We start from the raw sequence: 23492 nt of genomic DNA on the forward strand, positions 1-23492 counted from the left end.
AGTGGCTCCCTATTGCCTACTGGATCAAGTCCACATTCCTGCACCATGCATTTGATGCCCCCATTTACTGTCCCTGGCTACCTCTAAATGTGGACACCAAGCAGCCCGGGGAAAAGTGCCTGGCTTTGGTATTGGTAGATCTTATTTTTAATCTCAGCTCTGCCACTTACTCCTTATTGACTCTAAGCAAGTTACTTAAATTCCCTAAGCTTCAGTAAACTTCCTTGAAATATGGGAATAATAAAATCTATCTTGCTAGGTTATGGGAATTCAATATAATACCTAACAGCGGGTTGGTACAGTTCATTTATATTTTCATTCCTTTGTTCACATATTCCCTTGGACTGGAATGCCCATCCCCCTACTCTCCTTGGGGGCAGGGGTCGGGGGAGGGGAAACTGTCTTCCAAGATGGATCTTAAGAGAATCTTCTCCCTGAAGATATTCTACAGTCACTGAAATGCACAGAAATAATGTTTTCTGATTGGTGAAAACTATGTTTACCTAGTAAAGGAAATCTTTGACCAGGAAAATCACACAGCTTTGGAAAAAATAATTAAAAAAAAAAAAAACACCTTCTTAGGAAAAAAAGAGAGGGGGAAGAAAGAGAGGAAAAAAAGAGAGATTTAAAAAATAATCACTGGGGCAGAAGTCCTTCACATTTGGCCCAAAATATTTTCCTTCTTCCCAGAATTTACAGAATTGATCTGTACTGTCAATCTCAGAGCCGCTTTTTTTCACAAATCTTTCTTTGATTATGTCACTTACATAGCTCTCTCTCCTCTGCCCATCTAGAAGCCATTAATAGAAAGAAGAAATGCAGTCCCTTATTTTTTTAATCCCGTACTGACATTTACAACTGTTGGCCCAAATTATTAAGACCGCACTAATACTGGCAGGAGGATATGCATGTGGGTGGGGAGGAGGATGAATAGGTTGGGGGGACGATGAGCTTTTCATGCGGGGTTCACCTAAAAAGAAAGTATTTTCAATCTGTCCTCTATAAGTAACATTAAACTGTGCTTTGTAATTAAAGCCTAAATTGTTTAGGCAATGGCTCCAAGGTGATTATCACCATAATGCAGATGTTCCCTTGATGGATTTTGATAGTCCACATACACTCCTAGATAATATAAGAAAATACATCAGCGAGATGATTAAATGCTCTCTGAACAGAAACATTTAAGAACTTCAAATGAGTTATATAATACACTTTACTTTATAATAGGTCTTGGGTATAAATAAAATCCACCATATATTTCTCAAGGAACTAAGCAAGATTTTAATTAAGAACTCTCTGGGTGCCTGGGTGGCTCAGTCGGTTAGGCGTCAGACTTCAGCTCAGGTCATGATCTCACAGCTCGCGGGTTCTAGCCCCTTGTCGGGCTCTGTGCTGACAGCTCAGAGCCTGGAGCCTGTTTTGGATTCTGTCTCTCCCTTCCTCTCCGCCCCTCCACCAATTGTGTTGTGTCTCTCAAAAATGAATAAACATTAAAAAAAATTTTTTTTAATTCTTAGAAAAGAGGGGCGCCTGGGTGGCTCAGTCAGTTGAGTGTCTCACTCTTGATTTCGGCTCAGGTCACAACCCCAAGGTCCTGGGATACAGCCCTCTGTTGGTCTCCATGCTGAGCCTGGAGCCTGCAGCCTGCTTGAGATTCTCCTCTCTCTCTATCTCTCTCTCTCTCTCTCTCCCTCCCTCTGTACCTTTCCGCCACTTGCGCTGCTCTCTTTAAAAAAAAAAAACAAAAGATGGGGCGCCTGGGTGGTTCAGTCGATTAAGCATCCGACTTCAGCTCAGGTCATGATCTCACAGTCAGTGAGTTCGAGCCCCGCGTCAGGCTCTGTGCTGACAGCTCGGGGCCTGGAGCCTGCTTAGGATTCTGTGTCTCCCTCTCTCTCTGCCCCTACCCTGCTCATGTTCTCTCTCTCTCTGTCTCAAAAATAAATAAAAACATTAACAAAAGAAAAAGAAAAAGAAAAAAAAAAGAATCAAGAAAAAGAATTCTTAGAAAAGTAAAATTAGTTATAGCAAAAGCAGAAAAATCTAAGACCTTAAAAATAAAAGATACTTTTAATGACTAATAACATCTTAAGGACTTGTCACTATTTCATAGTAACACACCTGAAGGAAAACAGTAATTCAGAACTTTGCTTCTTCACCAGAGAGAAGATGTTGGTCCCAAACTTCTCCAGCTGTGCCTGGTGTCCAGGTGAAGTGTGAGAGTGCCAGAAGCTCCCTGGGAAACGTCTGCCTCCCTTTCAACATTTTCCACCCCCAGTCGGATCAAGATCAAGTTGATCAAGATCACCAGACCCTTGCGTACAGCCAGTGGCCATGGTTAGAAATAATCTTTGATTTTTTATTTTTTTTAATGTTTTATTTAGCTTTGAGAGGGAGAGAGAGGAGGAGAGGGAACAGGGGAGGGGCAGAGAGAGAGGGAGACACAGAATCCAAAGCAGGCTCCAGGCTCCGAGCTGGCAGCACAGAGCCTGATGCTGGGCTCAAACTTATGAACTGTGAAATCATGACCTGAGCCAAAGTCAGATACTTCACCAACTGATCCCCGCAGGTGCCCCTAGAAATAATCTTAAAATAACAGCCCCTAATACAATGTTACCAAATGGGAGCGGCTGTGTGGCACCTACTTGGGACCATGAAACCCTACTGGAAAAATATTTTCCAGTAAAAGCAGTCTTTATCCCTACCATTTCTCAAGATCCCCACGGGAAACGTAAATGTTGATGATTCCTAACCTTCATTTATTTCATGAAATCAGCAAATATTAATTGAATGCCTGTGTCAGCCACTGCACTAAAATATACTTGTGATCCTGTCCTACAGAGATTATCTTCAATTATAGAAAACAGCAAGCCTAACAAACATGTACAAAGGGGAAGAAAGGTATAAAACTAAGAAAAGTACAAGCTTCTATGGGTACAGGCAGAGGCGTCCTGATTTAGGTCAGAGGATAAGGCCAGGATAAGGTCAGAAGGAAGGCTACTTAAGCTAAAATCTGACTTCTAAGGAGGACTCAGGTCATTGGGATTGTGTGGGAAGAAGACTTTTGGGCATGGAGACAAAGCTTTTTCTGGGCAGAGAAACAGCATGTGTAGAAAGGCTCAAAGAGAGTGCCAGCATATGTGATGCTAAGAAGGAATTAAAAGAAATTCTGTAGTTGGAGGCTGGATGGTGAAGGGGAGGGTGGCGCAATAAGAGAGATAGAGGTCAGGAGACTCTCACAAGCGAGGAAAGCGATTTGTACTTTATCCAAGTGGAAAGGGAAAACAACTGTGTGGATTTCAAGATTGTAAACAGCCTGGGTTTTTATGGCTGTTACACTTGAATATGGTTTTGTTAAGACCTGGTACACACATTCTTGTGTGCTGTAGCACATTCTAAGCACAGAACATGGGGTGTGAAAATGGCAGATGAGTATCTGGACTTGACCTTTCTCAAGGAAATCCGGGTAGTGCTGTTTGAAGCAGCAAAGTGTCATGAAGGGAGAAGGTACACCATGAATCAATTACTGGGTAATAATATGACAAAAAAGGTGCCCAGGAGGGTGAGGATGATGTGTCAGACAGCGACAGAGACCAACAAAGGGATCCCATGAGATAGATCACCATACTTTCGTATGAGAATTGCCCTAGACTTCATCTAGAGCTCTTCTCTCAGAACCCCACTGAAGACTGTCATTTATCCTCGAGTCGGCATGGGGTCAGGCCGGCAGATGGCAACGATTCTGGCTACAGAGTCAAAGGGGCGGAAGGTGATGTTTTCCCCGCTTACTACTTGCATCACAGGGCTAGACACACAATCTCCCTGGGTCTCAGCCTTCCCAACTTTCCAAATGTGGTGACAATTACTACCTCAGAGGGCGTTTTTGAGCAGTAAGAAAGAGCATGTGTGAAGGGTACCTAGAATATCCCTTGGCGTCATAGTAGGCATTCAGTAAGAAGTGGTTCTTGCTGGGATGCTATTGGCTCCATTACCTCCCAGCATCAGGCCAAGGAAGAAAGAATAGAGGAGAGAATAAGAGGTTTGCTCATTAGGCATTAAGTGCCTTGGGAACTACTTTGTTGAATCTGAATTCCTTGTGTGGCAGAAAGTCAATAAACGTTCTTAGCTTGAGGACATGTGTTTGGTTCTTATTTCACAGTTGACATTCACATGGATACCAGGAATATGACTGCTAATTAAGTACTCATTGAGTAGCCTTTTTTCCTCATCACAAACATATAATTAAGATGTCAGGGTATGCACGCACGCCCACTCATGTGGGTGTATGTATGCGTGTGCGCATGGAAAGAGAGAAAGTGAGAATTTCTCTATAATAAAGTCATAAAATTAGGGAGCTGGAGGTCCCTCTGTTACATATCACTCGTTTATCAGGGTAACTCCAAGGCCAGACAACAGCAAACTCATTCTCCATTCAATATCGCTAACCTAACTCTATTCAGGTACATGAGTTGCTCCCTGAATATTGCGTTATACATCTGCATGAAAGCAAACGAGGATAGGGCGCTTGAGAGTGCCAGATGGCTCTCTCCTTTACCTCTTTCCAGTCTCATCTCAGATGACATTTCTGCTCCCTGTGGAAGCATGAGATTCCTAATGCCTAAAACAGTTAACTGTCCTCTAAGTTGCTGCTGTAAGAGAAGCTTAAGCCAAATGAGCCAGTGAACCAAAACAGCCAAATCTGTAACTATGTGTGATTCAGAAGGGGCTTCCTTTAAATTCTATGAAGACGGGGACAGCACCAAGAACATACTTGCTCAATAATTTCACCGAGGAAATTAATGCCATGCCTCTATCTGAGCTTGTTACTTCCCACGGATGTGCCAGGCTTGATCAATACCCAATCCTTCCAACAGCCTCTGGAAATTCCCAGAGAGCTATTGAAAGGTGTGTCAGTAAGTCCTCTCAACTTATAAGAGATGCAGATTATCACTGGCCACAACTACCCAAAAGCAAGAGCCAAAAATAATATGAAACAGGAGGAAAAAATCTGTAATGACCTTAATTCCTCCTAAGAAAAAAAGCTGTGTTCATTTAGGAAAAATCCCCGAAGACAGAAGGTGCAACCCCAGCCCTAGGTTGCCTTAATTTGGGTAAAACTATTCCATGTTAAACAAGAGATGACGGATATACCCAGAAGGGGAGACGAGAGAAGGGAGATAGTGGGTACCTGCATACTCCACAAGGTGATTCTTTCTTGAAACCCTCCCAAATCTTTGATAAAGTTGTTACAGCTCACTGAAGCCTTAAATAAATATATATTTTATGGAACTCAATAAAGGACTTTGTACCATGTTTTGCATGGGGTGAAACCAAAGCAATTAGCCTGAGAACAGGGGGCTGGAGAGGGGTTGTAGAGAAAGAAGCATGGCGGGCTGGATGGGTTGGGGAGGGTGGCGCAAATGCTTATTCCAGAGCACTGGAGTTGGATTTGGGTCCAGTTTTACCCAGTCTTTACATAACAGCTGCCTAGGGGCATATGGGTAACAAATTTCATATTAATGCCCAATGAATGTAAGTTGATCCACTAAAATCCACAAACTATATACAGCACCTCTATTACAGTTATGAAGTTACATGCTCTAAAGCTCTGTTACTTGAGTGATGGGGATCCACAAGCCATTTTAGAAGAATGGCGTCATACAGAAAGGATGGCTCTTGCTTAGGGGCAATTCCTAAGTAATTTCCCCTTAACTGCTTAAAGGACATCCATTGCTGAACTTCATTAGACCCCCAAAGAAACTCCAGCTCTCCTAAGATCAGCAGTTGGCCACTGGGGGTTAATGAAGAGAATTCCTATATGAAAAGCCTCTACTCATTCAATATTCAACAACATCGCTGTCTTCAAAAATGTTGCTAGCCAGGAACGCTCAGCAAACCTTCTCACAATAACTTTATTTCCAGCCCTTCCCAACAGAAAACTAGCCTGTGAAGCAGACCACAGAAGTATACCGCTGATTAAGGACAAATCAGGTAACTTTCTTTTCAAGTGTTGTCTGATCATCGTACTTTAATGCCATCACCAAGCATGCCAGGGAACAAGAGGCAACAGTCAGCAACGCAGTGCTGGTACGCGGATTAGCGACTCTAAAACCAACCCACCCAATAAAGGGCAGGGGAAAAAATAGTGAAGGAGAAGAAATCAAAATACATTCTGTGGACTGAATCAGTTTACACCCCTGATAGGTCTTAAAGCCGATTCCCCGTTTTACTAGAAAGCTTAATAACAAAAAGTTTCCATATAAAGTGCTGTCCATATAAGTCTTGAAATGAGTACAATTTCTCATGGAAGAGTAGTAACATTCATAGACAGATATAAGTTTGGACAGCCCTCTCCAACCAAAGATGAGTCAAGCAGGATGATTTCTGTCTTCCGTAAAATAGAGTGCAACAGCCTTCCTACCTATTGGATCAGAAAAGGTTTCTAGAACTTACTTATCTGCTCTGTTCCAAGTTCCAGAAATAAAAATGAACTTTCCCATAGGAACCACCTGGTCCTCAGTGATGTTTAAGCCACCCTTATCAAAGCAGCTGAAAGGAGAGGAATATTGTAGACTCACCATTTGGTGGCTGTACCAGTAGAGCGACGTTCCCTTCAGCACCACCCAGAACTTTTTCCATTTGTTGCTTAGGAAAGTTCCTTTTTCTTTTTTCTTATACAGCCACCCTTGGCAGTCAGCATGTCCCAGGTCTTTACATGATATCCTCCTCCGACTCATCGTGAAAAAACCTGCAGCAATTATATGAGAAGGTAAATAACACAGTACCCTGATTTACATGACCAAGTGAAAGGTAACTGTTGTTTACCTCTTGAGAGCTGAATTTTTTTTACTAAAATTTATGCAAAGTAAATGCAAAAAAAAGAAAAGAATTAATATTTATTTTATTTTTAAGCATTCATTTGGTGCTTAGAAGGTACAAGATATGACCAAAGAAAGAGGGAGGCTAATATGCAAGTGTTAGTCTAAGAATATTATTCAACAAGAATAAATTGAAAAAATTCAAATCATGAGCCTGGCAGGCATATCGTTGTACTAACACAGCTCCTTTCAAAATAATAGCAGTCATTATGCAATAGATAGAGAAGGGTTAATGCCCACCTAAACACAGCTACTTCCCGACTCGGGTGCCAGCTTTTCTAAGCTTTATTGACATACCACGAGGGATTAATCCAAATGAGCAGCATGCCGTCATTTCTTAAAATCGAGCCAAAAATAACCAAAAATTTAATCTGCCATCCACCTTCTGATATGAGCATTAAGACAGACAAAAAAATAAATAAATCTGATCCCAAAGAAGGCATCCGAGAGACAACCCACACTCACGCACACGAAAAGGGGATAAAGAAACAAAAGAGATCTAATTACCTTGAGTTTTCTTTCTCTGCTTCTGACGCAAGGGAACCTGCTGATAATGCAGGAAGGAAAGAAAAGAGGAAATTTCTGATTGTGTTGTAACATTTGTAAAGAGAGAAGGAGGGAGGGGGTGGCAGTGTTTATGAGCAGGATGGAAGCTAAAAAAAACTCTCCAAGCAGAGCTAAAGGGGAGCTACTCGCTGAGGCACAAAATGTGCTAATTAGAATCGTATACGTTGAGCTGAACCTGAAGAAAGATACAAAGATGCGTAACTCGGCGTTTATCACTAATGTTTCCTGTTTCCACCACAGACAGTTTTAATGCTACCACTTCTGTTAGGGCAGGACAGTGTGCACTGAAGTTCTTAAAAATAATGAAATCTTTCCCCTTTGACTTTTTTGTGGGTGTCAGAGAGAATCAAAAAACAGATCCTGCTTCTTCTCTGGCAATTTTTTCAATAACACCAATTAATTAAATAAACCGGGAAACTAACTGCGATCTCACAATGCTACGGGTTCGTATCAGATTGTTAAACCCGTGGCCCTGCCCCCATCTAGGGTTACACCTACACCACATGAATTCAATATCCCAGAAAAAGAAGTCCCACAACCTCTTTTGGTGACATCTAAGTATCTGTCCTCCTTATCAGGAAATTCTTATCTACAGCCAGACTCAAATTACTCATTCTGTCTTTAAGCATCTCTGAATGTTTCTCACATGTTTCACAGAAGATAAGTTAATTTCAACTTCTATTTTATACTAGCTCTTCAAATATTCAAATCAGACATAAGATAATATATCTGAAATACACATCTTTCACAATACATTTTATTTTATTTATTTATTTTTATAACGTTTCTTTATTTTTGAGACAGAGAGAGACCGAGCATGAACGGGGGAGGGTCAGCGAGAGGGAGACACAGAATCTGAAACAGGCTCCAGGCTCTGAGCTGTCAGCACAGAGCCCGACGCGGGCCTTGAACTCACGAACTGCGAGATCATGACCTGGGCTGAAGTCGGCCGCTTAACCAACCGAGCCACCCAGGCGCCCCCACAATACATTGTAAACAATATGTGTAAGATCAGACTATCAGCAAACACAGATAATAAAAAAAAAAGAAAAAAGCTTTCAAATGGCCGTGTGTGTGTGTGTGTGTAGAGACGTTTTAGATTAAAGAAGTTGCACATTATCTAAGCTGAATTTACTCATATATAAAAGATTTAATCTTTTATGTTAACAAGTAGAGAATTTAAAAATATTGTACATAATCGCAAAGCAGCTCTAATGGTTGACATACAATCTTACCACAACATTTGATAATATAGATGTTCCTGGCTAGTATTCTGCATACCTAACTATTGACCTAATAGCTATTGTGCATGGTACTACTATATGTTTCAAGAGGGAATATGATACAGGGGAAAGAGGGTAGGATTTAAAAATCCAGGGGCCTGAAATCAGCTCCTGCCTGGGTAGCTGTGTTACCAGGAAAAAGTCAATTGACCACTCAGAACCCGTTTCCTTGTTTGTAAACTCAAGATATTTCTAATAATCCCAATGTAAAGGTCTTACAGATTTTTTAACAAGGTTGTATGTGAAAATTATCTGAAAACCAAAAAACGTTATATGACTATATATAATATCATATTACACTATTACTGATATAAGCAAATACTTTATACTAATAAAAATTGCAGCATTTTTAGGATAAATGGGACTTGTATTTCCTTCAGTGACGATGATGAAGTCAATGTGCTTAAATTATTTTTCCTGGGAAATTTCATACTGACTTTTTATTTTACAAATGTTAGAATAAAATTTTAGTCGGGCAGGAATCAATCATCCTTGTGAGAAAAGGGCATAACAAAAGCAGTGACTGCCCTAAGTTTTAGGCAAGAATAGATTTATTACAGTCCTGACACATGACAAAAATCTAGGCGTATTGTGACAAGGTCATCTCAGCGCCTCTGCAACAGATATCTCCCACCCTGACCTGCATCTTGGTCTGAAATTCCCACCATTCCCTCCAATGGTCTCCTGGGGTCTTTTTACTAAGCAATTATCTGAGATCAGGGAAACCAAAAAAAAAAAAAAAAAAAAAAAAAAAAAAATATATATATATATATATATATATATATATATATATATATACATTAGCCCAAATATGTGTATCATTTGAATAGTTAAAACTTAGGTGAGTCAGGACTAAAGACAAAGGAGAGAGTAGGTAAATTTAGATGCAGGAACAGAGGCTTTCCTATAAGGTTCTGGCCCCAGATGACCAAGGTCAGTCACATTTAGTTCATAGAAAAAGAGCAGCTCTGAGAAGAACAAAGCATGGGAAAGTCACAAGAAGACAACTGTAGAGTCTGTAAAGGTGGGCACCATTGGGTCCATCTCTCCTGAGTGACCACTAGTGAATCTCCTCCATCCACCCATTTTGAGCCCCAATGGGACTGGGAACTCTCCAGCTCATCCATCCAACCCTAGGGCCGGCTCTAGAGAATGCCCAAATGAATCTATAGGTTTTACCTCAATTTTGCCCAAGACCAGCCCTTGGTGTTTGCTAGAATCTTGTGTCTGGGCTGGGTGAGATCGGGAGTTGCAAGCAGGACAATACCTCAAAGAGAGTGAACACTCAACACCAAGAAAGAATTTAGACCTTTTTTAAAGGGGGTAAAGGAGTTTAGTCATTGAGGACACTCTCCTCTGACAATACTTCCCCTAAGGCAAATTATTATAAAATCTGTATTAACTGTTAAAACTGTTTTCCCCCAACCAGAAACAGAGCATATATTATAGAAATAACAAATTTTAGGGAGTTTCAGTTTCACCTGAATATGTGAATTTGAAACCTAAATTGGTTTAGATGAGAGAATGAAAACAATCTTCAGAACTTCAGTGAGTTTAAGATACATTTTACTCCTCACAACAGGAAGTGGAACCCACTAACTAGTCAGTTTTAAGAAGATGTTACATGTGGGTTTTTTTTTTTCACTAGGTAAGTGAAAAAAAAAAAAAAAAAAAGCCTAGCAACCAGTTAAGCAATTTATGAGATAGTTTTTCAATAGTGGAATGATAACTCGTTATCAGAACAAGTGTCCAAAGCCTGATAAGATCTTCCCGTTGGGATGCTGTGGGTAAAAGCGAAGAATTATCCTAAATTCTGAGTTTGCACTAACTTGGTTCTAAAATTGGGGGGAAATTTTTCTTTTAAATATATATTCCCTTTTTACTGGAAAGCAGTACTTTAATTTTACAAAACGGTTACAGAAATTCATGTGGTTATTAATCATTCAAAACACACATAAACATACAAAGGAACCAGAACAAAATATACAAAGGGACCTTCCTCTGATGCCTAATGATGGTGCTAACACTCAGGTTACAGAGTAATTAGTCTAGCGACTTCCAATCTATATAGTAATTGTTAAATCCTGTGGGCACCATTTACCTCCATGATATATTGAAATTCACAGTAAAGTGGTTTGTCACTTCATGAAACTTCATAACGATTCTTCTGGTCTTTAGCAAAATTGTACAATGATATGCTAGTAAATGCACCATGATCTGTACCAGTTTTCATGGTGTAAAGTCTCACATCATTGTCAATTTCAAGCTACCAATACTTTAACCAAGGTACAAAAGTCCTAAGTATTTTAGTCAAGCCAATTCCAACTGACTGTGTTGTTAGCAACGTTTCTCCACGAACACCTTTCCCCCACAAAGATCGTGTCTCCTTCCTGGAAAAGTAAACTCAACTTTATATAGGGAGTTTTAAAGCTTTTAACTATTAAAATCTTACCAGAGAAAATACATGAAAAATTCACTTACTTTTTTTCAGAAGACTAACCTACCTTAAATATTACTCAATAATTCATATGAAAAAAAACTCTAGTAGTAAAAACTGGAGTCAAATAATAGACATTCTAATAATAATAGGAATAGGAGATAATGACAGCTAGAAAATATATATAAAACTTGTAGAACGTTTGCCATGTGCTAGGCACTGCCCTGAGTCTTTTCACAAATACCTGGATTGAATCTTCACAATAATTATGGCCTCGGTGCTCCCCATCTTACAGAAGAAGAAAACTGAAGCAAATGGAGGTCCAGTGTTTTGCCCAAAGTCATAGAAATAAATGGTAATGTGCAAAAGTTTATTTCAAGAACAAAACTAGTGGCAGCTTCTTACGATATTTGCGCTTGCTGTTGATGTTATATAAAGGAGTAGGACAGGGAATGTGAGTGGGACTAGAATGTGAGGGGAAGCTGGAGGCATAGAAGAGACAGAAGAAGGAATAAAGTGGGAAGACTAGGAAGAAGGGGGGGAAGGAGAGGAGAGAAGGAGCCAAAGAGAGGAGCTGGAAAAGGGAGGAGGGGCCAGAAGGGGAGAGTGAGGAGGAGGGAGAGAATGTAGAAAGTGAGGGAGAGTGAAATGCCAGGGAAATTCTGGAGTTTCTAGCCTAGACAATTGGATAAATGACAGCAATATAGACAGCATAGTTTTAAATATACACATTCAGTAGTAAACAGCAAATTTGATGTACATATGAGGCCTCTAAGTGGAAATGCTCTGTATACATTGTACTTAAGGGTCTAGGGATTTGGAGAAAACCTGGAACAAGATATAGAATTGGGAACCATCAACGTATAGAGAGTACAAAACTTGAGCTAGGATAAGATCAGCCATGTGTGCAGAAAAGACAAAGACTCAGAAGTCAGAATCTGAAGGAGGCCCAATACGTTACACAATAGCAACAGAGAAACAATCAAGGAGACTGAACATAACAGCTAATGAAAAGATACAGAAAATCAGAGGAGGCTGTTGTCCTGGAATTGACCAGGAGATTTGTGGGGGGTCTTTAATTTTTTTTTATGTTTTTGTTTATATTTGAGAAAGAAAGAGACAGAGCATGAGCAGGGGAGGGGCAGAGAAAGAGGGAGACAGAATCCAAAACAGGCTCCAGGCTCTGAGCTATCAGCACACAGCCAGATGCGGGACTTGAACCCACAGACTGTGAGATCATGACCTGAGCCAAAGTAGGGATGCTTAACTGAATGAGCTACCCAGATGCCCCTTGACCAAGAGATTTGAAAGAAAGGGGAGTCCAAAACATCAAGTGCTGCCAGTGTAAAAAAAAGAAAGATCCACTCTCAGATAAATATTCCAGCCCAGAGAAACACATGCCCCTATGCACAGTGGAGATCACGGTTTGTTAATTGCACCATTGTACTGGTAATACACAACTGTAGAATGCTTATGTGTTTCGTATGTGGGTGGATAAACAGCGTCCTTTTCCTTTAGTGCCATGCTCTGTCAGAACTAGCGCTACCTGGGCAAAACAAATCTCAAAAACACCATGTTGAAAATTAAATGCCTGTAATAATGCTATTGTTTATAAGATTGTTAAATATTGCGTGTAAATACTAAAGCTGCATGGGAATGATAAACATCACGATGTAACTTGGGGTGAATGATTCCCTCTCATTTCATGGAAAAAGGAAGGCGTCAATAGGAAAACACGACTGTATTTGCATTATATTCCTTTAAAAATAATAAAAAGTAACAAAGAAAAGAAGGAAGAAATATATACTCCATGAGTTATAATATGAATATTCTTTAACTTTGTGGATATATTCCAAATTGCTTTCAAGAATCCTACTTAGAATCTCCTGCAATATATGTTCAGTTCTCTGCAATCTAGAGTATATTTTGGGGTCCTATTTCAGAATTTCAGAAATCCTTCCACTTGCTTCTTTTTTTTTAAACTATTCCACTAGTTTCTGCTCTTAATTTATTATCCCTATATCTTTAAATTTCTTTATATTTACTGTGTTATTCTTGTTCTAATTCCTGCAGGTGATTCCTCATTTATTATCATTCTTTGCTTTTAATAATATATTTAGAGCTATAAATTTACATCTAAATTCTACCTGAATCTCCCTGGTTTTCAATTCTAAGTCAGTTCTCTCCACCCAGTGAGATATTCTAGAATGTACTTGTAAGTTTCCTAACTTATGGGAACTTTCTACTAATCTTTTTCTTTTTGAGTCCTAATGTCATTGCTTTCTGTTCAGAAAACACAATCTTTATGGTATCAATTTCTTGAAGTATGCTAACATTTATTTGTGACTTGCTACATAGTCAAGTTTTGTAAGCATTCAATGTAAACCTCAAAGTTGCTAATTTTGTTTTCCAAATATCTCCTATCCCTATGTAAATTTTGTTGCTGGAGCTATAACTTTATTAGTATTTCTATTATTTTCAATCTTTCTGTGTGGTATTTCTGTGTGTACGGTTTTTGTTTACTTTTTCTATTTCTTTTATAAGCATCTTTTTTTTTTTTTTAATTTATTTATTTATTTATTTATTTTTGGGACAGAGAGAGACAGAGCATGAACGGGGGAGGGGCAGAGAGAGAGGGAGACACAGAATCGGAAACAGGCTCCAGGCTCCGACCCATCAGCCCAGAGCCTGACACGGGGCTCGAACTCACGGACCGCGAGATCGTGACCTGGCTGAAGTCGGACGCTTAACCGACTGCGCCACCCAGGCGCCCCTATAAACATCTTATAATCAGATTTTTATTTTTTTTAATATGATTATATATGCCTCTTGATAGGTGTTTAATCTACTAACATTTACTGTAGTTTCATTTTGTGTTTTCAGTTTACATTTATTTTATTTTCTCCCTTTCTTCCATTTCCTTACATGGTATTCCTCTGATGCTCAATTTACTATCTTAATTTAGTATTTCTAAATTCATCATGAATATGTCACGTAATTCAGCACATTTTAACTCCTGCTTCGATGCCTTCTCTCTTGGTACTATATTCTAGATTTTTATTTTTCTGTTAAAATGTTATTAGTATCATCATTACTCATCAATAGACAATTAAATTTAGTGCCATATGTTATCAATTTCTGTGATCACCTTTGTTTCCTTTATCAAATATCTGTCTGTTGGGTTCACTTTTCTTTTTCCTGGAGTACCTCCTCTAACAGTCCATTTAATGAGGATTTACAGGTAGTAAATTCTGAATGTTTATCTAAACAGTAATGTATTTTGCCATCAAAATTGAATGATAGTTTAGCTGAGTATACAATTCTTTTCACCTGGCACTTTGGAGCGTTTAATCATTTGTCTATCATTTATTGTACTGATGAAATTGCTATCAGTCTGTAATTCTTTGTATGTGATCTTTTCACTCTTTTAAGACATAATTATCATCCTTGATATTCTGTAGTTTATTACAGTGTATCTAGTTATGGACTTATTCTTTTTTATACTGCTCAATCCTTAGAGTGAACTTTTGATAACAGCATTTGTATCCTTTTTTAAGCATGGAAAATTAGCAGAAATAATGCTTTCCTACATTTCTTTTCATTCTCCTCTTTTGCCACTACTATCAAATATATATTAGTTTCTTTTTCTTAATATTTAATCTGTTTCTGTCTCAGTACCACATATGTTCTGTATGTTTTTAATTTGCCAATATTCTTTTTGAAAGGATCCAATGTTGAGTTAATACCATTTGTTGCACATTCTATTTCAAAGAATATATTTTCACTTCTAATACTTCTAGATATGTTTAAAACCCACTTATTTTTCATATTTTTTATTTGTGCCTGATAATCTTTCAAAAAATTTTCAAAGATATTTTGAGTTTCACACTTAAATTTTTCTGTCAGGCTTTTAAAAATTGATTTCAGGGGCGCCTGGGTGGCTCAGTCGGCTAAGCGTCCGACTTCGGCTCAGGTCACGATCTCACTGTCCGTGGGTTCAAGCCCCGTGTCGGGCTCTGTGCTGACCACTCAGAGCCTGGAGCCTGTTTTGGATTCTGTGTCTCCCTCTCTCTCTGACCCTTCCCCGTTCATGCTCTGTCTCTCTCTGTCTCAAAAATAAATAAACGTTAAAAAAAAAAATTTAAAAATTGATTTCATGTAAAATAAAGTCTCCCTTGAATTTTTATTGTATAGTCTATCTTTCTTGGCATTTTAAAAATCTGTTTTGTAATTTAAGTTTACAGAATATGAGTAGAGAGGTTTTGTTTATCCATTCTCTTTTCTCTTCTCTCTCTCTCTCTCTCTCTCTCTCTCCCCTTCTCCCCTTCCCCTATTGTGCCCATGGCTCCCTTCTTATTAGTTTGCAGATTGCCTCTACTGGGTGTAGAATCAGTCCTACAATCATGTATTGAGGTGATCATAATGAACCTTGCATACCCAGTCACTAATCTAGCTGGTGACTAGGTTCAGTGCCTGATTTTGAGGCTGTGTTCTTGTCTCCCACTCCCTAACCTTTAGGGGATTAATTGCCTAAGCCCAGGCAGTGGTTTGACGATTGTTTTCTTTTCATCTTTAGCACCTTTCTCGAGTCGGGGAGCCCCTGTTTACTTGTCACCAAGAAATGAATGTAGCTCCCATCATATTTAGGAGCAGTTTTTAATCCCCTTCAACTGGTCCAGGAGGCAAACTACTTTCTCCCTCCGGACAAGGTACCCATCAGTCCCATAGCTTCAGTCTTGCTTGCTGCTTTTCATTTCTGATCCTCAGAGCTATCACTGTATTTTTAACCTATCTTCGCTTTTTTGGTTTTCCCTATTTCTCTTTGTCTAGCATTGTTCTATGTTTACAACATAGTATAGTATCAGAGTGTGAACACATAGGGCCATTACTGAAAGGAAACCAGTCATTTCATTGATAAGATTCTATCTTGAAATCACAGTTTGAATGACAAGAAATTCCCTTTTCATAGTAGCCTCACTATGCCACCAAGACATCTATTCATTTCCTTTCCTGGCACCTTAAACTTTATTCTATTATGCAGAAATTTCAAGTATTTTGACAACTCCATACTTTTGAATACTTTATTCCCTATGCCATTTTTCGTCTGGTTAATGCTTACTCATCTTTCTGACCCAAGTCAAATGCCACCTCGTCCATGAAGTGTTCTCTGACTTTAGAAGGCAGTTAGCTCCTATGATAATCGTACATTCATGCAGTGACATTTATTTGTAGTCACTGTAATAATTGCCTCATATTATCTCCCCAAAATCCTCATGATAGGTACTATTTTTATCCTCCTTTCCACAAATGAGGAACTTGATCTCGGTGAAGTTAAGTAACGTCTCCTTAGATCACACATAACGAGAAGCAGAGCCAAGACTGGACCCCAAGCCAGTAGGACTCCTAAGCCTATTGTTTACCTCTATGTTACTTGGCCTATTCTGTCTTCTATATCCCACCATACTTTGCTGATGGCTCGGCAACAGATATTATAATTTATGTTTATATATCTGTGTGGTGCATACATGATGGTAACCCTATCCACCAGATGGTCCAACTCAGAACCTGTGAGTAATCTCAGGCCTTTCCTCTAGTTCACATGTTTATTCAATCATTACCCCTCTTCATTTGATTCTTCAAGTTTTCTTATCTCTTATCAGCTCCGTGCTTGAATGACTATAACTCTCCGCAGACTCAATGACTGGCCAAGACTTCAAGACACAATTGATGTTCTTGATCATGTCATGACTTCAAAATCTAGCACCTAGCCCAATGCCTGACACAGAAAGGACACTCAATAAATATTTGCCAAAAGACTATGTCGTATGTCAATTTGTACTTCACATGATGCCTTACTAGTAGTCCTGGCACATGTGGAGATTTAACAAATACCTGGAAAGCCATCTACTGCTTGATTACGCAGAGCTGAGAAATGCCCCCACTAAATAACATCAGCACAGTTAAGCAACATGAAGATTGCCCCAATACCTTTCTCACCCCCAAAGCAGCACATGCATAGAGAAAAGTTTCTGGTATTAACTGACACCAAATTTGAACCCACCTGAAGTGTTGACCCTTGCTATTTCTTTGAAGGTAAAATAACCCTGTGCTCAACAAATCTCTACTTTTATCTAAAATACTGTTTCCTCAAAAACTATCGCAGCTTTCTCCAGCATCCTGTTTTAACCATGTCCTACAAATAGTAAGAATCTGAAACCAAAGAAATAAGAATGCAGGGACAAAAGAAGAGTACTGAAAAGGGGGACAGAAGTTTTCCAGTGGTAGTTAACAAGACCCTACCCGGTAATCTGCTCCCCAGACAGCTGTCAGGCACTGTTCCACTGGAAGTCCTACTTGGAACAGCAAATATGTGAAACAGCCTCCCAAGTTTGATCTGTGCACAAGGCCTGTGCACAGCAGCGTTGGCATAATGGAGTTATGTTCATGTGGCCTAAATGAACAAGCTGCCAAAATGTGAGCTCTTTTTAGTAAATCAAAAATGTGAAAACTAAATTCCTCACTTCATCCCCGAATATCACCCCAGCCCTGAGGCACACACGATGAGCACAGAGTTCAAGTGAGGGGCAGGCAGTTCCCCGTGGGGACCAGAATCATGTCTAGACTGTTCACCACACACAGAACACAACACCCAGGCAACAAGTGTTCCGTAAGATGAATGCAGAGCTTTATTGTGAAGTAAACACAACAAATACCGGTTTGCTGTGAGACAAATCATCCCACAGATGACAGTCCAGGAAGCAGCAGATGAACGCAGCCACGGCACCAGAAGTAAATGTCCCTTCCCATTCAATGAGCCTGCTGTCCTCATGGAGCATGAAAACTGAGCAAAGTTACCATGATTCATATGCAGAGTTTTCTGTTTCAGGAAAAAGTTTTCACTTGACATTTAGGCAATATTTAATAAAACAATTTTATTTAAAAGAATTCTTGGGAAACCACTGTAATTAGGTTCTTATCTAAGATGAATCTGACCATTTCCTGCCCACAAGAGCATCCCTGAAAGTAAGAATTCTCAGAAGCTTTAGGTGAAAGAACTAAATATGACGATACAAGAGATGATGTGTAGCATTCCCTCTAACCCTTGTCGTCTTCAAGGTAAGGCTGTTTTCCTTTCTTAGCTAAAACATTGTTACTAAAATCTGAGAACAGAGAACTTTCTTAATCAAGCCTTTAAGATCCGTGTATGCTAATTGTGATTTGTTTGTTTGCTTATTCATCTATTTCTTTATTTTAGTGAGAAAATAGTCATATCAGAAAAATAAGCAATACTCATTTAGTGTATAATACTGTGTTATCACCACAGCATGATGCATGGAAAGCCTTATAAATATGGAGGACTACATAAGTGGATTCTTAGAAATGTTTAGGGATTGTACCAAATCTAATGATTATGTTGTAGATTCCCAACAAGCTATGACCCAGATCCTAGAGATGATTATGCTAATTCTTTATTTCAGGCCACAATTTGGTAAATTGTGGCTGTTATTTATTCAACCACCAGTTCTTGCACAATTACTCCGTGCCAAGGACCCAAGATTCAGAGGCAAGCAAGCTCTTACACAGCTTCCAGTCAAATGCAGAAAAGAGAGAATTGAACAAGGATAATGAGGTCCATATGGAAGTGCCATTACCCAGGATCAGTGAGTCAGGGGAGTCAGGGGAATCACCCCGCGGGTTGATAAAAACAAAGGTCCCAAGGATGAAGGCCGGAGCATGAAAGGCTCTAATACAGGAATGCAGGTGTGAACCAGAAGGCACCCACCACAGAGTGTTGGGGAATAACCACACTGAGTAGTAAAGCCAACATCACACAGAACCTTGTAAGTTACATTTGAAAGTATGAGGTTTACCCAAAAGTCAATGGGAAGCCGCTGAACAGATGTCAGCAGGCAAGGGACACAATGTTATTTGCGTTTAAGAAAGTTCACTCAGTCTGTTGCATGGCAGGTGGATTGGAGGGGCAAAGGGGGTGGGGGGGGGGGGGCAGGTGCAGAGGCAAGGATCCCAACAGGGATAGGGAAGGGCAAGTGTTGTGCCTGTGAAGACAGGGAAATACCAAGAAGGTGAAACCAATGGAACTTGGTGAGTGAATACCTTTGGTTCTCTGGGAAGCTTTAGCTCTAAAACTTCTGTTTTTTTCAGAGGAGAGAAAAGGCTACTATCAGATAATGAACAACTCAGCTTAACCAGAAAAACGCTATTCTACCACACACATAATAAAATCTCAGATGCTTAGAATCTAGTTTCTTGGGCAGTTTTATTGGCACAATTTACCATGCCAACCTCAGTAACTATCAGGTCACGATCAACAAAAGTGCCTTAAAAGTACTGGCCTTCACCCCTGCTGATGGTAAGTTCCCCATCATAAGCACCAAACAGAAGGCTCAGCACATATAGCTCAATAAACGTTAGGTTAGTGGAAATGAAGTGTGATTGGGGATGTGATTAGGTCAAATGTGTCAGGCCTACTGAAACTACCTAGCATAAAAATAGGTCTCCTGTGCTAGATTTTATTTAGAGAACAAATGACAGCAGAAAATTGAACTAATTTTCTGAATGGAAATATAAAGTAGGGTAACCACTGAAAAGCAACTGGAAGAAATGCTTAAGAGAGATGTTTAGCCGTACCACCTAGACACCGATGGCCGCGAGATTAAAAATAACAGGTAAATAGGCACACGAGGAGAGCTGAGCTGATTAAGTCTGGGAGTGGAGGGTGGCTCATGAAATGAGAAAGACCCATAAACAGCCAGAGTTCCCACCAATGAGGGTGGAATCCACCTGCGCCCGGGTCCAAGGGGAAGCAGGTTACATACTGCAGCGGTGCTGGCTGTCGATTGCAGATTGTGTGGGTGGTCGGTTAGTCCTTTGGTAATCAAATCTTCAGTGTGCACCAGTAGCCAGGGTTATACTCTACTTAAGATGTGGAGATTGAAACATTTTCAGGTCATACTTAAATCTCCAGTTCCTACCTAGTACAGTGGGTGATAAATGATAGGGTCCGGACAGGTAATCAGTGAACTTTAAATGAATGTTTGAATGGGTGAATGAATTTCTTAAAGTGCTTAACTGCTCTCTTACTATCTTAGTTTCCATTTCTTCTTAAACATACAAGATCAACTCCTTCCAGTCGGAACGCTACATTCTTTCAGTAGAAAAGGGAAATAATGTAAAAAAAATCAAACCCTCCATTACTTTTCTCAAGGATCTAACCATTCCAGTTCTTCCTTTCCATTTCTTTGCTCTGTATAACGTGTCCTGATCATCATATGCACTTTTTCTTTTTAAACATTTTTATAAACGTTGGGAACTCTAAGCTTTAGTGTTCCTGACTATTTTACAAATCTGTGATGCCTGTCTTTTGCCCTTGACCACAGGACCTTCCTTGAACACCCTAAACATATGCCTTCATATTTAATCTTGGCCAAGTCTCCCACCGCGGCCTCATTTATCCTCTTAGGTGTTCCCCCCTTCTTTATCTTCATCATGATTATTCACATTTCTATGATCAAACAACACCTACTCGTTTGTGTCCAAGGGATCACATTTGCCTTTTCCACAAGTTTTAGATGGCAAATTTCCCAGGGTAAATAATGAACTATAATTTGTGTTTTCATTTTTAGTTTTCTGCAGTCCTGTCTCCCAAAGTTTCCACCATTTTCATCACTAGCAAGCTTTTCCTTCTCATTTAGAATTAGCATCAGAATTAAAGTGCTCTCATTGCTTTCTCTATTTCTGGAATAGGAAATTGTTAACAAAGCAGAGAATTAATCAGCTGCCTTGCTTTTTAGTAAGGTGTCCCTTCCAGGAGCTTTCTAGTTCATTCCATTTCTCCATCACGATTCCTACAACCTGCCTTGACATCCATTTCCTAATTTGCATCAGGAAATTATGGTCCATGCCCCCTATTTTGCAGGAAGTCTATCCTGTATTCTCTCAATACCCCATTTCTGGTTCTGCTTTTGGCTCTACTCCGAAAACTATCCTATGCATCCATCATGAGGTCATTAGATTAGCCAAAGATACACACTATACAGTCCCACACTACCCCACACCCCCTCCTATTAGAAATATCATGTTTATTTTATCAACTATTTAATTTTCTCTGCTAAGTGTCCTTGTCTAATAGAGATAACATACTTGCTCAGTGGATTTACCTAAATAGGCAAATTTATAGCTGTAAAAGTATTTTCAAAAAAGCCTAAAATTTCAGCATAATAATTAGCAGAATTTTTCCCATAGACGTTGCATGAGAGGTTGTGCTATTACCATAGTTGACCTAAAACACAGAGGCAATTTATGTATCATATATTAAAATCATGGTTATGTTTTTGATCTTTAAAAGCAAATAGCTAGCAGTCTTAAATGCTTGGTGATCATAAGAAACCTCCTGAAACCTAACAAAAGGATCATTTAATCCCATCGTGGCTAATGAAATGGAGGACAGTAACTAGCTAGCCAAACTCAAGATCAATTTGTTTATTTTTTATTCATTCATCAAACTGACAGTATTTAAGTCTGCAGTGTCCCAAACAGTACTCACAAAAGCATTGCCATCAGTAGCCATGTATGATGTCAAATTGGTAGAAACAAGAGCTAGAAGAGAAAAAAAAGAGTCTCAGTTAAATGTGGGATTAAAGTGTTCATAAAAGCGTATTATCTCGGGGCGCCTGGTGGCTCAGTCAGTTAAGCGTCCGACTTCGGCTCAGGTCATAATCTCGCAGTTCGTGGGTTGGAGCCCCGTGCGTCAGGCTCTGTGCGGACAGCTCAGAGCCTGGAGCCTGTTTCGGATTCTGTGTATGTGTGTGTCTCTCTCTGCCCCTCCCCTGCTCTCACTCTCTCTATCAAGAAAATGAATAAACATTTAAAAAATTAAAAACAAAAAGGATATTATCTCTTTGATACAGGGGGAGGCATTTCTAATTTGACTGATGAATTTCACAATAAAAGCAATTAACTCAGTGGCCTTTTAACACAGAGCTATACGGCAACATTTAAAACCAAGTTCGTAAAATAAGCCAGAAGTTTATTTGTACATGGGTCAGTATCCTTTCACATCTACAGCAAGACATGCATGTTATTTATATACTTAATATTGTGTTGTATATAAACAAATATCTGAAAAATGAAAATATTTTCCTCTTTATGATGAACAACACAGTGTAAGATGGGGAAATATTTGATCGAATACTATTCCGATTATATTCACTAAGCAATTTCAAAAATGTAACTAATCCCCGTGCCTCAGAAATCCCAACTTTAGTATGAAGATGAGCTGCTTTTGATGTATTACACTTTGTAGTGGATGACCTGAAAGACAACATGCTCTGTGGTTTCAAGAAAAGTGGATGAAAACAAAAAGAAAGAAAACCCGTATTTTCAGACTTTGATCAGCAAGAAACTTACTAAACATGCTCCAGCCACTGAAACTCTTCCAAAACAGAGAGCCTTTCAATCTCGTTCTCCTTACCACCAGAGATACAGACTCATAATCTGCATGACTTTATGCCTTACACCATGGTTCCCAAATCTCAAAGAATGCATACCCCTTTTTAATGTCAAAAACACCGTATCTATATTACGTAGATATGAATAAAACATTTATTTGGAAAATGCCAAATGAAAAAAAACCACAGTAAAAATGATTGGCAAATTTAATTACTTAATTTTTATTTATTTTAAAAAAATAGACTAAAACCTAAATAAAAACACAAGCTGCTGATACTATCTGCAATATATACTTAATACATAATAATCAATTAAAAAATGGGCGGAAGACCTAAGTAGCCATTTATCCAAAGAAGACATACTTAGGACAACAGACACATGACAAGATGCTCAACCTCACTGATCATCGGGGAAATGCAGATCAAAACTACAAATGAAGAAAAAAAAAGCTACCCAAAACTATGTCACCTCACGCCTGTCAGAATGGCTAAAATCAACAACACCACAAACAACAGGTGTTGGTGAGGATGTGGAGAAAGGGGAACCCTCCTGCATTCTTGGTGGGAATGCAAACTGGTGCAGCCACTGTGGAAAACAGTATGGAGGGGTTTCCTCAAAAAGATAAAAACAGAACTGCCCTACAATTCAGCAACCACACTACTAGGTATTTACCCAAACAATACAAAAATACTGATTCAGAGGGATACACGCACCCTGCTGTTTATAGCAGCATTTCCTGCAATAGCCAATTTATGGAAACAGACCAAGTGTCCATCGACTGATGAATGGATAACAAAGAGGTGGTGTATATATACAATGGGAAACCACTCAGCCATAAAAAAAAGAATGAAATCTTGC

The 23492-nt window shown here is 39.3% G+C and overlaps 1 protein-coding gene across 13 annotated transcripts in view; it reads right to left on the minus strand.

The window, feature by feature from the left end:
* Nucleotides 1-23492, minus strand: part of IPCEF1 (interaction protein for cytohesin exchange factors 1) — a 178015-nt gene that overhangs the window by 64836 nt on the left and 89687 nt on the right. For 6 of the 13 annotated variants that reach the window (XM_060616947.3, XM_060616955.3, XM_060616949.3 and 3 more), the window contains 3 exons: nt 21730-21782; nt 7386-7425; nt 6579-6748 (listed from right to left, as the gene is read on the minus strand). In XM_060616947.3, the coding sequence (XP_060472930.1) occupies nt 6579-6748; nt 7386-7425; nt 21730-21782 (263 nt within the window). Of the gene's footprint in view, nt 1-6578; nt 6749-7118; nt 7363-7385; nt 7426-21729; nt 21783-23492 lie in introns of those variants that run through there. The other 7 variants (XM_060616948.3, XM_060616959.3, XM_060616957.3 and 4 more) reach the window with 4 other exon arrangements.

This window comes from Panthera onca, chromosome B2, assembly GCF_046562875.1.
Source record: "Panthera onca isolate mPanOnc1 chromosome B2, mPanOnc1 haplotype 2, whole genome shotgun sequence".
NCBI lineage: Eukaryota > Metazoa > Chordata > Mammalia > Carnivora > Felidae > Panthera > Panthera onca.